We start from the raw sequence: 18,001 nt of genomic DNA on the forward strand, positions 1-18,001 counted from the left end.
TAAATTTGAAGACGTAGATAGCAAGACTTCTGAAGAGTACAGCCGATATTACGGCGAAGGCCGTTTAATTTTCTACTGTTGTTGGAGTGGAAAGCTAAATTAAAAGCTAGCCTTAGAGAGGTAAGCAGAGAAGTTGTTACAAACTTTAATATTTTTTATTGCTTGCTACCAATCGTAGAGGCAGTAACTACAGTTACATTACATGCAGAGTCACGCACTTGCATTAAACTCAGTCACCGGTCAGTGTCCACCATTTGTCGCGTCTAACCGATTATATCATAGGCAAAGAAAAACGCCAATCATAGGCCGCTTTCCATTTTTCAGGACTGTCCAGCCAGACCGGTGAGTTTGTAAACAGATTGCACCAATTTGAAGGATAAGTTTTGTCCTAGTCCTTCGAATTTCTTTAAAGATAGCACGCATTATTTTCAGACTGATTATTTTTCAAGATTTTGCAGCACCATTCTTTCAAAATGACACATTCGATTTACAGACTGGACGGTGTGGCCAGCCAGTTCTGGCAAATGGAAAGCACTCATAGTGACTTACTTAATTTGCAGCGCAACTATTCTTATCTAAGAAGTACAAGAATCAACGACTCGACATGTCGGCTTATACCCGCGATAAATACTCGTACTCTTAGAAATACTTGTTCCACTAAAATAAGCGTTTTGAGTGCAACCGTAAAATGTCCGGTCTGGCCAAACTAGACTTGACAAATGGTAAACGCGCTCTACGTGTAAACACATCTACATTTACTCAACTATGAACTTAAAAAATTAACTGCTGAGTACTCAGGTTTACAGAGGTCATCCTTGTGAAATTTCTTATAGATTAAGCACCACGTCTACGGCAAACGGCGAAAGACCATATTTACCCTACATTTGCCACTTGCTTCTTTCAGTTTCTAGAAAGCAGCGAGTAGTCTTGCGTTAGCATGAAAGGCCAGAATTATTTTGCACTATTTACATCTATCAATTCATTTTGTTTTTCAAGAGAACGTAAACGCGAATCTCACGTTAAATTGCTGTTTGCCGTAAACGCCGTGTTTAATCTCTCTTATCTTTCCAGGAAAGTCCAGTTCAGAAAGTCCTCTTTCTGTATTGTACTGTAAGGCTAAAGGCTTGAAGAATCAACACAGCTGTTGATTTTTTTTTTTTTTTTGCGTAAAGATGGCGTGGAATACAAAACTTGCCTCTAGGCTTTCACATTTTCTGTTAATTCTCAGAACACAGTTCTGTACAGAACCCGCACAGTTATTTACCATCCAACCTGAGATACGCCCCATTTGTATCATTAAAGCAATAAATCTGTGAATACAAATATGGAATAGATTTGAAAGGCCTCTAACGGCCTATAAACAGACGTTGCGAATGCAGATAACCACAAAACCCACACATGTACAGAGACTAGTTTGACAACTTTTTCTTCGCAGCGTCTCATGTTGTTAAGTTACGTGCGCCAGACTTCCCTTTACGTGTAAACAAACCAGCCCAGTGTTGCAGTACAATTCAGATTTGAAACAGATCACAGTGCAAGAGGTTGGCGTCTTCAAAGTTTTATTCTCTTCTTCATCCTAGGATTACAAGTGTCTTAGCAGAATGAAATTATCTTCGAGTTGCCTTGTATTTATCTCAAAATTGAATGCTTAATAGGCCAATTCAGAGTTACTTTGAACCTATAAAAGCGAGGCTAAGTGCAAAGCTTTTGATATGAAAATTAGTTTCCATTCATAGCCGCAATCAAAACTAGTTTTCATATAGAAAGCTTTGCACTCAGCCTCGCTTTCATTTTGAGGTTCAAAGTAACTCGGAAATGGCTAATTGTATTTAACAAGTTATACTGTGGAACGAATATTTCTATTATGCAGAACAAGATGAAATCAGCTGTTTGGGGTCCAGTGAATAAAATAATCTTCAATTTAACTTGTGCAAAATGTTGTTTTCTTCAAAACATCTTCGAGTCAGAATTCTGATAGGAAAACGTAAATCGTTAGATCAGTGAATACGGATTCACCCCAGGTTTCTGTCGAAAAATATTTCAATTGAAGGTTACAGAAATGAGCTAAATCTATTTGAAACTAATGAGTTGTTTAACAGACCCGACAGCTGAAGTCCCTTGTTCTGTTAAAAAACAAATTGTTCACAAAGATAGGTTGTCCAGCGTACGTCTGGCCATAGCAAAGTTAAGTTTGTTTCGAAATTGTTTGATTGAGATAAACTTAACGACGCACTAAAATACTTTTATTAATTTTGCTTCCTTCACCAAAGGCAAATAGATATTTCTAGTTATAAGAAAAACCCGAAGTAATTGCTCAAATGTTTAATACAAATGTGCAAGATACCGCTTGAGCGAACAGCGTTATTTGCTCTCATTGAAATTTCTCAAAACGAATGAGTTTGCCGCACACGCCAATCAAATATTCCGATAATATCTGTAAAACAAAAGTGTTTTTAATTGTTGCTCTTTGCAGACCTCGCTTCCAATAAATGCGGATAAATATGCTTTTTTTTCTGCGTTTTCTTTTTAACTTTTTGGTCAAATAGAAAAGATAATATGAGTAACATACGAGATCCCAAAGAAGTAACCCAAGTGTTTCTTTCTGGTAACTCGATTTGTAAAAGATGTTTGACCATCCGTCATTTCATCATGAAGGTTGAATAAAACCTCTTTTCTAGCCTTTAGCTGTGATTTATAAATGTTTAGGTGAATTAGTTAAAAGACAAAAATAATTTTTTTTTTGAGAACTCACAAGCAGTGCTTTAATTTGAGTTTGTACCGCGCTCGGAAAAGTTTGTCATAAGAAAATAAGGACACTGTCATATCAAAAATCATCATTATCGCTTTGGCATTTTGGAACTCTGCTCTTCCTCGAAATCTCGCTTTCTTTCTCGGATAAATAGATTTTAACCAACACCGAACTTTACTCAAAATATACCCTGAACTAGTAACAACGCATTCCGCCGAAAAGTGAGGGAGGCTTACCTCATTGACAAGAGTAAAACTTCATCACCAGGTGTTTCAGTGGAAAAATGAACATAAACCCCCTGTATACAGCTATTTCAACTAAAGTTGTTGGATTTTAAGGCCTCAAGATTACACGACAGGGCCAAAAAATAGTATGGGTTACTGTAAATCTTCTAATTGGGCTGTAAATTCGCATTTTTCATTGCCACAGACAGAATACCATAAATATTTGCCACTGTGATTTATTTTCGGCGGGGATGAGCCGTAGCCGAGTTTGGTAATTTTTTCAATAAATTACCAATATCACCTTGTGGTCTTGTCACTTAAGCTTTTCGATAACGTTTACTGAAATAGCTGCGCAAGTGTATGAACACAATCTGCATGATAAGCTCTTGTAAACATATCATGAAAACTGAGTGTATATCTACTCTTGTTAATAATTATATTCTTATGTTGAAATTCTCAGAGCCGTTATTTTCTCTCATTCTAACTTAGGCCCTGAAGAAGACTAGTGGTACTAGTTGAAATATTGTCTGATTAAAATTGACTTCATGCAGCTTAGTGTCAGCCCTGCAAATCAGGTTGTCTTACAAAAGCTTTGTACTAATTGGTGGCCAAGTTCTTTTCTTTTCTTTTTCCTTTACTTTTACTTGACCTTAGCCAACAAGAAACCTGGCTCGTTTAACTTAGTAACGATCTACGGTACACCATTACTAGATCTCATGATTGAAAAGGAACTTTAAAAAATACAGCCATTTCAAATTATACAAGTGTTTAACCTTCTTAAGAGTATATACCGAAAAATATTTCCAATCATTATAAACAAGAAGTTCCACCATATATAAAAGGGCCGGTATTTAAAATGCAAGTTTAGATATCGCAACACGTGACATGTTTATGTAATGTTTTCAATGTCAGCAAAACACTTGATAGACAACAAATAGCAATAAGTTTGACCAGGCCTATTCGTCATGTTTAATTTTCAGATAAACCTCGGTACAATCATGTTACTTGATGGCATTAAGAGCGCAAATTTGAACGTTTTCAAGTTATAGAACGGTCCTGTGAAATCAACAGAGGGGTACCTGATTGATCACCTGGAGCAAGAAAGGCCAGGCCCTTTTATATTGAAACAGCTTGTCAAAATTTGTCTTGTAACCCATGTTAAACAAGGTTTAATGCAGCTTAGCTACGCTTTCAACAGTTAACAAGTAAAATTTGGTTTTCTTTTTGAAATTTTGGTTTTATGTGCTGTTGGAGAACAAGTTTAAGACAGTAACAAAAACTCGACAAAATAAATTATAATACTTGCTTATAATAAAATACTACCTGCCAAGGATGTGAAAATGATTCAGAATTATGGTTTCTTTACTACTTTTGCGCAGGTCAATTCTTGGTAAATCCTGGACGCTCTGCAAAAATGAAACAAAAAAATGTAAAACCTGCGAGATAATCTATTGAGAAACATATTATAGTGCTAACGACCTGCTTCATGACATGTGCTGTTACATTTTAGATTTGATTAAATCCAGTAGTATAACCAACTTGTTATGACCTTTCAAAGAAATTCTGGCCAAGGGAAAAAGTGAAGAAAGAGATTCACTAAGAAATGAATACCTATTTGAACAAATTGGGAAAACGAGGCAGGAAAATTATTTTTTTTTCTTGACATCCTGGAAATGATTCTACGAATGAATGGAAAAGTCTCTCTCACAATTTGGACGTTTTCTTCCATCATTGGTCAAGCGCTTGGTAGATAAAGGTTTCTGAAACCAATGCTGTGACCTTAATGAAAATCCAACCTCTCCGAAGAGGTCATTGTCGACCCTCATTTCGTATTCGGGAGAATAAGTAGTTTAACAAAATTTGGCATAGAAAAGCCAAAAACAGTTTCTTCGCCCCATTAGTCGTTTAAGCTAGAAACATTTTACATACGAGAGACACATATCATTAGTTTAGAATTGTAAACAAAATTTACTTACCTTTTTTATATCTTGCCATCAAATTCAAACGTGACGTCATCACCAATCAGTAAAAATGGGGCCCAGTGTCTCATAGAAGAGAACTTCTTGGAGTCTCGCAGAGATTTCATAGCCTGGTGAAGGGCTATACTGGTGCTTTGTCCTTCCCTTAGCTGTTCATAGAAACTCTTCATGAACTCCATGGTAGCGTTGTCATCAATTGCCCAGAGAGCCACTAAAACAGAACGAGCTCCAGCGCACAAGAAGGCCCTTGCCAAACCCACCACACCTTCAGATTTTAAGACTTCCCCTCGACCACTGTGACAGCAACTTAACACCACAAGGCTAGCTCGGAGGTGAACCGCTTGTACATCTGACATGTTCAGTATGAAATCCTTCTCCTCAGGCAATTCGGATGTCCAACCAGGATTTGGGGCCAGGGCAATTTCGCCTGTTTCCTCTCGCCCATGGGCAGCAATGTGGACCAAACCAACTGACGTCGTTCGTTTTAACACTTCCGCCTTGGTCGCCTCTTTTCCGGTAAGAGGCGAAGTCTTGAGGATTCCTCCAATCATTTCTACTTCCTTTTTGGCGTATGGTAACGGTGATAAAGGTATTGGAACTTTTTCGACGCATGGATCTCCCACTAACAGCACACCAGATTTACTGTGGAAGTCCTTGGGTGAACTTGTAATTAGCTTTAAGCTCGTGAGCGAGGGAACGGTGCGAATCCTTATATCTTCACTCAGTGCTGCCCACGGAGCCAAGCACAACGAACCATCTGCGACAATGACCAACTCGTCACCATGAAGCACATCTGCAATGGGACTAATAATTACATCATACAATGGCTGTAAGGCGTTGTTGGTGCAGTATGCTGATTCGCCTGTTGAATTTTTGTCTTCTCTGGTGAATGGGGGGTCACCAGTGAGCTCATCTATTGTACGATTTTCACATCTAACACCAACACCAGCTCCAATTTTTTCTAAAGCTGTCTCCAGTAAAGTACTGACGGGATCGTCAAGCGCAGGCTGACCCTCTATTTCCCCTTGTCTAAATACCACTTCATTTCCTTTTCCAAGAACCCAGATATTAATTCTGTTCTTCTCCGTTGCCAGAAAAACTGTTTGTGTGCGTGACACTCGTGAGATATAGGAGATTGTGTCTCTAGCGTCACATGACAGTGGCAACAATCCTGTAAAGCCATATTGCATCATTAACATATCAATCAAAGCCTGAGCTCGTCCTTGCTCAGCAGCACACAAAGCCTCGTCATTCTTTCTTATTTTTAATAGACATCTCCAAAGAGCAGTGTAAGAATTGTGATAGAGTTCGCGAAAGCTTGTTTTCCATGAATCTTCAGAGTGAAGAAGAGCCCTTATGGTATCAAGAAGTGTCACGCTTGTCCTGTAACTATCTACGGCCTCACTATAAACAGCCAAAGATTGGAACACACAACCTAAGGAATGATGTAAAATTGCTTCAGAAACTTTACTGCCCACGTCCTTGGCAATCTGTAAACCTTTCTGATGGTATTGTATGGCTTGTTGGAAGTCACCAAGGGATTGATAAGCATTGCCGAGATTGCCATAGGCATCTCCTTCTCCTGCACGGTCACCAAGGCCTTTGGCAATCTGTAAATGTTTCTGATGGTACTGTATGGCTTGTGGGAAGTCACCAAGTGATTGATAAGCATTGCCGAGATTGCCATAGGCACCTCCTTCTCCTGCACGGTCACCCACGTCCTTGGCAATCTGTAAATCATTCTGATGGTACTGTATTGCTTGTTGGAAGTCACAAAGTGATTGATAAGCATTGCCGAGATTGCCATAGGCACGTCCTTCTCCTGCACGGTCACCTAGGTCTTTGGCAATCTGTAAACGTTTCTGATGGTACTGTATGGCTTGCAGGAAGTCACCAAGTGATTGATAAGCATTGCCGAGATTGCCATAAGCACGTCCTTCTCCTGCACGGTCACCTAGGTCTTTGGCAATCTGTAAACGTTTCTGATGGTACTGTATGGCTTGTTGGAAGTCACCAAGGGATTCATAAGCATTGCCGAGATTGCCATAGGCACTTCCTTCTCCTGCACGGTCACCCAGGTCCTTTGCAATTTGTAAATATTTCTGATGGTACTGTATGGCTTGTTGGAAGTCACCAAGTGAGCGATAAGCATTGCCGAGACTGCCATAAGCACGTCCTTTTCCTGCACGGTTACCTAGGTCTTTGGCAATCTGTAAATGTTTCTGATGGTACTGTATGGCTTGTTGGAAGTCACCAAGTGATTGATAAGCATTGCCGAGATTGCCATAGGCACGTCCTTCTCCATCACGGTCACCCACGTCTTTGGTAATCTGTAAACATTTCTGATGGTACTGTATGGCTTGTTGGAAGTCACCAAGTGATTGATAAGCATTGCCGAGATTGCCATAGGCACGTCCTACTCCATCACGGTCACCCACGTATTTGGCAATCTGTAAATGTTTCTGATGGTACTGTATGGCTTGCTGGAAGTCACCAAGTGATTGATAAGCATTGCCGAGATTGCCATAAGCACGTCCTTCTCCTGCACGGTCACCTAGGTCTTTGGCAATCTGTAAACGTTTCTGATGGTACTGTATGGCTTGTTGGAAGTCACCAAGTGATTGACAAGCATTGCCGAGACTGCCATAGGCACGTCCTTCTCCTGCACGATCACCCAAGTCTTTGGCAATCTGTAAATGTTTCTGATGGTACTGTATGGCTTGTTGGAAGTTACCAAGTGATTGATAAGCATTGCCGAGATTGCCATAGGCACCTCCTTCTCCTGCACGGTCACCTAGGTCTTTGGCAATCTGTAAACGTTTCTGATGGTACTGTATGGCTTGTTGGAAGTCACCAAGTGATTGACAAGCATTGCCGAGACTGCCATAGGCACGTCCTTCTCCTGCACGATCAGCCAAGTCTTTGGCAATCTGTAAATGTTTCTGATGGTACTGTATGGCTTGTTGGAAGTTACCAAGTGATTGATAAGCATTGCCGAGATTGCCATAGGCACGTCCTTCTCCTGCACGGTCACCTAGGTCCTTGGCAATCTGTAAACGTTTCTGATGGTACTGTATGGCTTGTTGGAAGTCACCAAGTGATTGATAAGCATTGCCGAGATTGCCATAGGCACGTCCTTCTCCATCACGGTCACCCACGTCTTTGGCAATCTGTAAATGTTTCGTATGGTATTGTATGGCTTGCAGGAAGTCACCAAGTGATTGATAAGCATTGCCGAGATTGCCATAGGCACCTCCTTCTCCTGCACGGTCACCCAGGTGTTTGGCAATCTGTAAACATTTCTGATGGTACTGTATGGCTTGTTGGAAGTCACCAAGTGAATCATAAGCATTGCCGAGATTGCCATAGGCACGTCCTTCTCCATTACGGTCACCCACGTATTTGGCAATCTGTAAATGTTCCTGATGGTACTGTATGGCTTGCTGGAAGTCACCAAGTGATTGATAAGCATTGCCGAGATTGCCATAGGCACCTCCTTCTCCTGCACGGTCACCCAGGTCTTTGGCAATCTTTAAATGTTTCTGATGGTACTCTATTGCTTGTTGGAAGTCACAAAGTGATTGATAAGCATTGCCGAGATTGCAAGAGGCACGTCCTTCTCCTGAACAGTCACCCAGGTCTTTGGCAATCTGTAAATGTTTTTGATGGTACTGTATGGCTTGTTGGAAGTCATTAAGTGATTGATAAGCATTGCCGAGATTGCCATAGGCACATTCTTCTCCTGCTCGGTCACCCAGGTCTTTGGCAATCTGTAAACGTTTCTGATGGCACTGTATGGCTTGTTGGAGGTCACTAAGTAATTGATAAGCATTGCCGATATTGCCATAGGCACGTCCCTCATCTGTCCGGTGGCCCATTTGCTGGGCAGGGCGGAGAACATTTTGGAGTAACTTTATAATGTTTTCGTGTATTTTGGCCATTGGTACGAATTGGGTCCGGCTCTGCGTTATTCCTTTTTCAAGGAGAAAGGAAAAGTTTAGAGCGTTAAAAACTACGTGAAAATAAGTGGTGAAGGAATGTGCCAATTATTGGAAAATGGCGATTAAAGAGGCAAAGGCTCTGAATTAATCAAAGGCTCCTGTGAGCCAAGTCGTGAATGCAGAAGTGAATAGTGGTAGCCATAAAGCGGTACTCGCATAAAACTACGATACAAGGATTTGCGGACGCCATGCGGCCTTGTGGAATTCGTTATGTATATATATTAAAGTAGACATGCTCTCTGATTCTTTCCGATACGCGAAGCAACGCAAAGGTGGACTTGTGTTTTTTTTTTTGGTGGTTTAGCGTGGTTGCCAATCGACAAGAAAGCGTCCAGTTTTTCTTTCAAGAACCTCCGTTTTTTATTTCCTTGCGTCGTGTTGTTGCCGAATGAAACTTGATACATGTGATGATTTTGGCTGCCTAGCACGTTACCTAAATCTTGCTGTTTTCAGCATGGTCATAATCTTTTCTACGTTCATACGACAGCTTTTGTCGTGGCTTATAACATCGGGAGAAGGTTTTAACATGTTAAAGATGTTATTTTAACTTTATCCAAGTGAACGTAAATATAGAAATACATCACGCGTTCCGATGCAAATTTTGATTGTTTACATTTTTTCTTTCGATCTTATCGCTCAAACTGGACCCTCAATGAATTTTATTGCGGCTTTTGTCTTGGCGAATTTCATCCGCTAGTTGCAAGGACATGTGTTTGTATACACAAGATTACGCCGAGTTGTCATTTTTCATCAATAAAAATAGAAAAACACAGAAAGCTTTCCTAAATAAAAAATTTATTCTGATAGGTCTTTTTACAGGCCTAAGAAGTAAAAGCGTATACGTTTTCGTCGCAAGGCGACTTGCAAGCGATTTCATGTCAATTTTGAAGCGAATTTATCGGAGCAGGTTTTTGAAACATTTTGGAAGAACTGTTCGCGAATACGAAAAATTTGTCTATTATAACAGTATTTTAGTACAAATTCACGATCAAACCTGTAAATATTTGTATTTTTAGAAACACGCGGATTAAAGGTTGATTTGAAATCATTTAGTCGCCGTTGATTTCCGCTGTTTAAACTATCAAGCATCCCTTAGAAGTTCCTCTTTTGATTGACCGTTTCCAAGAGGTGTGTTTCCCTTCCGAAAACGCAAAATTGGCTAATTTCGACAAGCGCCAGAGTGAAATTCCGCTACATTACTATCACTCATTCACTGTGCATGCCTGAAAGTTAATAACCCACCAACCAATTGAAAACCCTATCATCGCTATAACTCGTTCATTGCGCAGGCGCGCATTCACGAGTTAAAAAGGAAAAATGTAAAGTAAAAAAAAAATGTAACGTAAAAAAAAATTGTTGAAGCAAAGAACAGTAAATATCAAGGATAGCCTTATAAAATCTCGACGTTTCGACGTCATCATGACGTCATTACCAAGAGAAGGATAATTATTTACATATTGCGAGAAGATCTTTGAAAGTAGAAATCAAAGGCTCGTGAATGCAGATGACACATAGTAATTGAAATTTAGACAGCTACGGAAACTTACTTGAAAGCTAAAAGAAATTATATCTTTGCCCGATTATGTAACGAAAAAAAACCATTTTTGTCCTATAAAAATGATTGTCAAATTATTCTTTACAGATTCTGATGCGCCGATTAAAAAAAATCACGTGTTTTTTTTCAAAGTTCATAGAAGCACGCCATGTGCAGCTACGTCATGCAAATTCGTGTCCTATAGTCCGGGGTTACTGGATTTTGCGATCGGGCTAGTGGATTCTGACCATCACTTGCCCGATGGGCAAGTGAAGATTTTTTGGGAATTAAAATTACAAAATTACTGTAGGGCATACTTTTTTTAACTTCCAGGTAGATTTGTGTTTTCCAAGCCGATCTCACAAAGGGAAATCTGTTCAACAAAGTATCGCATTACATTTCATGCCCGACATAAATGCGTGAAATTTTTCCTTTGGAGTTCAGTCCACGCAATCCTTACGTAAAAATAATGAAATATGACAAGTTCTTGCTAAATAAGAATTATTTATCGACCGCGTCCTTTTGCTTTCCCATAAATTACCAGTTGTAAATTTCGAAAATGAAACATTTTTTGCCTTTGAAACCTCTATGAAAGCTGACAAGATCTTAAAGTGTTCATTTCACCAGAAATTTGCATAATTTTGTTTACGACGTCACTGATGCGTGACATGGCACGTTCCGCTTTCGCGTGAAAACTGACAGCAAAACTAGTTTTTTTTAGCAAACTAATCTACTTGATGTAATACTTTTGTATGAAAAGGAAAAATATGATGAAAGATGTCGAGTTTTCATGTATGCTAAAAGTTATGATTAGCAGTGAACATTTCAGTTAATAAAAGTGCTTCTTTCAGCTGAAGACATTTTCTGGCGGGAAATATTTTTTGGTGGCAAAATTTCAAGTTGCGCAACGCAATATCACGCATTCTTTCTGCCTAAAACGATTCAGTTAGTTCAATTGCGAAGGGACGATAGGTTAAAAAAATTAAATTTAATTTAAATTAAATTATTTTTTAATTAAATTATTTCTAAATTAAATTATTTTTAATTCTTAAAAGACACCGCAGTTTGTGGAAAAAAAAAACAAAAAAAACCTATAACTTTGCTCAGATTCAACGAAAAATCTCCATTCTTACACTAAAATGATTGTCAAATTATTCTCTAAAAAATGAATAAGAGAATTCTGATGCGTCGTGAAAAAAATTTTCACGTTTTTTTTTTTTTCACTTATTGAGTTTACGACCCCGGACTCTGTGAAAAACTGAAAAAACTTGTAACTTTGCTCAGTTTAACAAAAAATCTCCATTCTTGCACTAAATGATCGTCAAATTATTCTCTACATATTGAATAAGAAAATCCTGATGCGCCGTGAACAATAAATGTTCGCGTTTTTTTCCACTAATTGAATTTAAAACTCATTCACTGTGCACGCCCGAAAGTTCACGACAGAACCGACCAACCAACCAACCAGGTCAACAGTGAGCTATCGCTATGACTCGTTCATTGCGCATGCGCGCATTCACGAGTTAAAAATCAACATAACGTTACTTTTTTACGTTAAAAGGGTTTTCTCGCAATATTTGAATAATTATCCTTCTCTTGATATTGGCGTCATGACGACGTCGAAACGTCAAGATTTTGTAAGTTCATCCTTTATATTTACAGTTTAAATGTAAGAGAAGGCAGAATTGGATATCTGATGAAGGAATTCACAGGCGTGGGCATCGTTTACCTTCTTTCCTTTTTTCTACTCTAGATGCTTTTGTGTTTATATTAAGGACGTGTGCATGTTTTAGGGAGAATAATTTTTTTAAAAAGAAATCATTTTAAGAAATGACAGTTTTATCGAATGATGTCTGTTATTTTAGATAAAGTTTATTGTAATTCTCAACGAGGTAGGTAAGGTAAGAGAAAGAACGTAAAGAAATGGGGCTAACAACAACAACAAAATGATATCAGAACAATAGTAATAGTCACTTAAAAAATGCTTTTAAATGCAGAAGACTGACTCGCCTATGATAAGGAAGTGCGACGGTCAATGGGATGAAAAAGGTCTTGTGGTTTTATTTCAGACTGAAGGTCTCATGCAAAGAGATGTTGTTTAGCCAGACCTCCCGATAGATTTATCAGCTCACAGATCCGTGTTTAAATATGGTTGGTCATAAAAGTCACCTAGAAATTGCTGTGTGTTTTAAAAGCAGCAGCGTAGTATGGGAGAAAATACAAGTTCCAGTCGAATGATTTCGAGGGAGGTGGGGGGAGTAAGAATGGAAAAAGATCGTCCAGGGTCGAGAAGAAGGGTTCTTGTTTGTGAACAGCAAGGGCATTTTAAAGATATAAAATTTCCATCACCAGAAGCGAGTATAGGTGGACCTCGCTGTTCTGAAGCATCAACGACCATCAAAGTGCAAATTATGAAGTGGTTCTTCTCCTAGACAATTTACAATTTATTGCCGTTTTAACGAAAACGATTGGCCCTTCGATGGACTGTTGACATTGTTTCATAACAGCAGCAAAACATTTATAACAACAGTTATTTACATGGCAAAACATTTCAAAACATTTCCGCCCGCAAATAGCAGGTGCTAGTCGAGGCGGGCGGAGAAAAGGGGGACAGCAGTCAGTAATAAATTACCTAAATAAATAACATATACAAACGTAAATACATAACATTTACAAAATCAAGCACTTTTAATAAGTAAATTATAAATTATACTAAACTCATTGTAAAACTAAACTAATTTTTTTCTTGAGACTAAACTAAATGAGATTTTCAGTATCGACTTTATAAATTAAACTGTGTATCCTTCCGATAGTTCGCTATTTTTTTAAGCAGTATGGGCGATTCATCATAATAGTCCTCGACCTCTAATAACGAAAATAACATGTCATTGATATGTTTTTTGAAAGCTCTCTTAGGGAGTTGACGAAGTTTATCGCAAAGGGAATTCCAAAGCTTAGCACCGAACCTAGCAAAAGAACCTTGGTTTTTATTCAGTCTCGATGTAGACCACAAAGTAAAATTATTAAATCAAAGGCTCCTGTGAGCCAACTTGTGAATGCAGATGACATATTAGCACCACGAGCCAGAGTTAACCGGATGTGAAAAAATTCGCCAATTCTGGTTGCTAAGGGGTGACGTCACAAATCTGCTTAGCAGCCGTCATCGTATTCGATTTGCGGTGATTTGCGGTTTCACGGTTGGAGCTTGCGGTTACGAAGTCATAGCAGGATGGAATTATTGTTTTATGTTGAAATAAATCTTACCAAGAGCGCAGTGGCATATTGGGAAAAGTAGCTCGTTCTTCCCCTTTCTCATGGACAAGCTATATGGCAACTTATACATACATACATACATACATACATACATACATACATACATACATACATACATACATACATACATACATACATACATACATACATACATACATACATACATACATACATACATACATACATACATACAAACTTTCGACTTTCTTGGAATTGAATTGTGTTCAAGTGAGCCGTTGAGAGAGTTTGTTGTTCTTCGATCGTGCGAATGTAAGACGTAAGTTTCACCGAGCATATTTCATGAGGTAAGGCCAGGTAATCCGTAAGCGGCAAATGTTCGCGGATAAAAATGGCGGGCTTTTAGATCGAAGGTTATACAAAGAAAAAGCTGTCATATGAATCTTTATTCAGCGTTGTGTTAGTCGTCCGTCGCCCCAGTTCCAAAGTAATCAACATAACGATTATTGCATCTGATCAGTCGATTTAATTCGGTCAAGACCAGCGAAGATCACTAAGCAAGGTCTGCTGCGAAATCAAGATCAACTCACCGTTTTGCTTCAAAGATATCGATGTACGAATTACCTGCTCTTTACGGAAAAATTGTTCCAGTATTAACTTCAAGCGTCCATCGAAAAGATGTTATGAACTAAGACGAAGCACTAAAATCCAGTCCCGAATATTATTTTTCTCAAATTGTAGGGCATGGTTTTACGGCTACGGAAACTTCCTTGAAAGCTAAAAAGAAATTATATCTTTGTCCGATTATGTACCGAGAAATAACCATTCTTGTACTATAAAAATGGTTGTCAAATTATTCTCTACAGATTGAATAAGATTATCTGATGCGCCGATTAAAAAAAATTCACGTGTTTTTTTATTCAAAGTTCATAGAAGCACGCCATGTGCAGCTACGTCATGCAAATTCGTGTCCGATAGTCCAGGGCTACTGGATTTTGCGATCGGGCTAGTGCAAGTGAAGGTTTTTTGGGAATTAAAATTACAAAATTACTAAAGGGCATACTTTTTTTAACTTCCAGGTAGATTTGTGTTTTTCAAGCCGATGTCACAAAGGGAAATCTGTTAAACTAAGTATCGCATTGCATTTCATGCCTGACACAAAGGAGTGAAATTTTTCCTTTGGAGTTCAGTCCACGCAATCTTCAAGTAAAAATGATGAAATATGACTAGCTCTTGCTAAATAAGAATTATTTATCGACCGCGTCCTTTTGCTTTCCCATAAATTACCAGTTATAAATTGCGAAAATGAAACATTTTTTTCCCTTTGAAACCACTATGAAAGCTGACAAGATCTAAAAGTGTTCATTTCACCAGAAATTTGCATAATTTTGTTTACGACGTCACTGATGCGTGACATGGCACTTTCCTCTTTCGCGTGAAAACTGAAAGCAAAACTAGTTTTTTTTAGCAAACTAATCCACTTAATGTAATACTTTTGTACGAGAAGGAAAAATATGCTAAAGATGTCGAGTTTTCATGTATGCAAAAAGTTGTGATTAGCAGTGAACTTTTAAGTTAATAAGAGTGCTTCTTTCAGCTGAAGACGTTTTCTGACAGGAAATATTTTTTGGCGGCAAAATTTCAAGTTGCGCAACGCGATATCACGCATTCTTTTTGACTAAGACTATTCAGTTAGTTCAATCGCGAACGGAAGATAGGTTAAAAAATCGGTGAGGCCTACAATAAATAAGGCCACTAGTGTTAAACGTAAAAGCTCTAAAAAGCCTCTTGTTTATTCAAAGTCCATGCCGACAATTACTTTTAAATTAAATTATTTTTTAATTAAATTATTTCTTAATTAAATTATTTTTAATTCTTAAGAGACACCGCACTTTGTGGAAAAAAACGAAAAACCTATAACTTTGCTCAGATTCAACGAAAAATCTCCATTCTTACACTAAAATGATTGTCAAATTATTCTCTACAGAATGAATAAGAGAATTCTGATACGTCGTGAAAAAAATGGTCTTTCTGAAAAACTGAAAAACTTGTAACTTTGCTCATATTTAACGAAAAATCTCCATTCTTGCACTAAATGATCGTCAAATTATTCTCTACATATTGAACAAGAATATCCTGATGCAAGGTGAACAAAAAATGTTCGCGTGTTTCTTCCACTAATTGAATTTAAAACTTATTCAATGCGCACGCCCGAAAGTTAACGACAGAACCAACCAATTAATCAACCAAGCGAACAGTCAGCCACCGCTATAACTCGTTCATTGCGCATGCGCACATTCACGAGTTAGAAAGCAACTTTACAAGGAGTCAAACATTAACTCAGATTTATTAGTGTACATTACTGGAAACATTCTATAAGGTACTTTAAACCATATATATGGTCAAGATTAGACAGCAAAATCAAGGACAAACCTACTCTACATACGGCGTATTAACCTTGTAGATCGTATAATTATAATTGTAGCTCCTGTCTTATTTGTAGTTCTTGACGAAGTTTTGTAATTTTAATTTTTAAATCTTACTTGTTATAAATTTTAGATTTTAGTTAATTATGAATTTATTTATACAACTTATAAATTCTTTTTTTTTTCCTTTTTCCCTAATTATTTTTAGTGTCCCCAATTAGCTGTTTACAAACTAAAGATATCGACACTTAAATAAAGTCGTTGTTGTTGGTGGTGGTGGTGGTGGAGCAGGGCTGCAAATTATACTACAACGGTATATATGTGTATTTACCAAATGAAAGATAACTTCGTATGTTCTATAAATTTATTTTCTAAAATTTATTTTCTAAAAGAAAAACAATATTGTTGTCTCACTATTAAAATATGGCCGCGTCAAAGACTGCTGTTGACTGTTTGAGTCTTTAATCAATAGCTAACGATAGTTTAACTGACTAGCTGATACAAAACCACTGACAACGCACATGGAATCTCAACTATGTAACGTCATCTACATATCGTAACATCCTTCCCTCAAAAATAAAAAAAGGAAAGAAAAGAAAAACTAAAGAAAATTTAATCAGTTCTCCTATATGCTGAGAGGTCTTAACAGGCTGTCCGCGTTAGAACGGATAAGGCAAATTGCGGCTTTTCACCGATTTCGCTGATTTTTTTCTATGAACATCAATCATTATATCCCATAAACAAATATCACATTTACTGAGCTCAATGCGATATTTTTCGTTCCTGGCGACGCGGTTTACAAGGTGACCTCAAAACTACCAAATTTACCATTTGGGACACTACAATTTTTCTATTTATTGCCTGTGCTGCCAAAACGTCATTCCTTGCTCAAACAGCTTCAATATTTTACACATTGAAGTTCCATTTGTCAATAACAATTTTTCAAAGTACCTCCTCCTTAACTTCAGAATGCATTAAACGTGACATATATTTAGTTAAAGCTAATTTTCACAAAAGTGGGACCTGACTAAGGGTCAAGTCTATTTTAACTCAAAAGCACTAACACCAATCTACTAATGTATGGAATAAAATTTGTGGGCACTCTACGCTGCGTGCCATACAGAGCTCCGCGATTTCCCTATAATATTCACGGATTTCAATCGAAACTAAACATAAAGCCGTCAGACCGATAGACACATTTCTGAACCGAACTCTTTTAGAAATACAATAATAATAATAATTAATAGGTGAATGTTTCTGGTCATTAATCCATATTTTAGAGAAGATCTATCCTTTTATTGGTATTTTGAATGAAACCTCTTGAGCTATTTTTTCTTTTCCACGATGTGCTACAGCAGTGTTTGTTTTGCGTGCCTGACAGTTGCTCATTTCAAGGTATATATTCATGATCAATATTCATTCTGCGCTTAATTTAAAGCGTTACCTTTCTTGTATGTATGAATATAATCAGTAGTTAAAAATTCTCTCCAAGACAAAGAATTAGTTGGGGAAAAAGTCCCTCTCTCCCTCTTAAAGAATGTGAACTGGTTTCTTTACGTTTTGTGACGCAGTGTTTATTTATCAACGAAACAATGACTCCGTTGTTCATTTCGATCTTATTCAATTAAAACGCAGGGGTGTTTCTGTTTGAATATTTCGTCAAAACCCTCCTAACACATTTCGAAAGGTCGGCTTTACTTAAAAAATGTCTGCTTTTTCATCCAGTTGTTCCTTGCATGAAAAACTACAGACTCGATCATTGTGGATCCAGCAGAGACCAGCACGACACGGAGGCTTAAAATATGACTTATCCATTAGAGATTTCAAATTCTGAGTTGAAAGTACGTTCAAATATGG

At 37.9% G+C, this 18,001-nt stretch overlaps 3 protein-coding genes across 6 annotated transcripts in view; all 3 read right to left on the reverse strand.

Moving 5' to 3' along the window:
• The window catches only part of LOC146450202 (uncharacterized), a 187,519-nt gene that overhangs the window by 102,836 nt on the left and 66,682 nt on the right, over window positions 1-18,001 (reverse strand). For 3 of the 4 annotated variants that reach the window (XM_085100620.1, XM_085100621.1, XM_085100622.1), the window contains 2 exons: window positions 4,950-8,925; window positions 1,543-4,379 (listed from right to left, as the gene is read on the reverse strand). In XM_085100620.1, the coding sequence (XP_084956746.1) occupies window positions 4,955-8,925 (3,971 nt within the window). In that variant the 3' untranslated portion in view covers window positions 1,543-4,379; window positions 4,950-4,954. Of the gene's footprint in view, window positions 1-1,542; window positions 4,380-4,949; window positions 8,926-18,001 lie in introns of those variants that run through there. The other variant, XM_085100623.1, reaches the window with a different exon arrangement.
• The window catches only part of LOC146450209 (DNA replication licensing factor mcm2-like), an 80,625-nt gene that overhangs the window by 17,470 nt on the left and 45,154 nt on the right, over window positions 1-18,001 (reverse strand). The window lies entirely within an intron of this gene.
• The window catches only part of LOC146450212 (uncharacterized), an 83,134-nt gene continuing 66,675 nt past the window's right edge, over window positions 1,543-18,001 (reverse strand). The window contains exon 10 of the mRNA XM_085100619.1: window positions 1,543-2,530. The gene's annotated coding sequence lies outside the window, so the exon portion shown is untranslated. The remainder of the gene's footprint in view (window positions 2,531-18,001) is intronic.

Source organism: Pavona decussata, unplaced genomic scaffold (assembly GCF_977016875.1).
Source record: "Pavona decussata unplaced genomic scaffold, jaPavDecu1.1 SCAFFOLD_481, whole genome shotgun sequence".
NCBI lineage: Eukaryota > Metazoa > Cnidaria > Anthozoa > Scleractinia > Agariciidae > Pavona > Pavona decussata.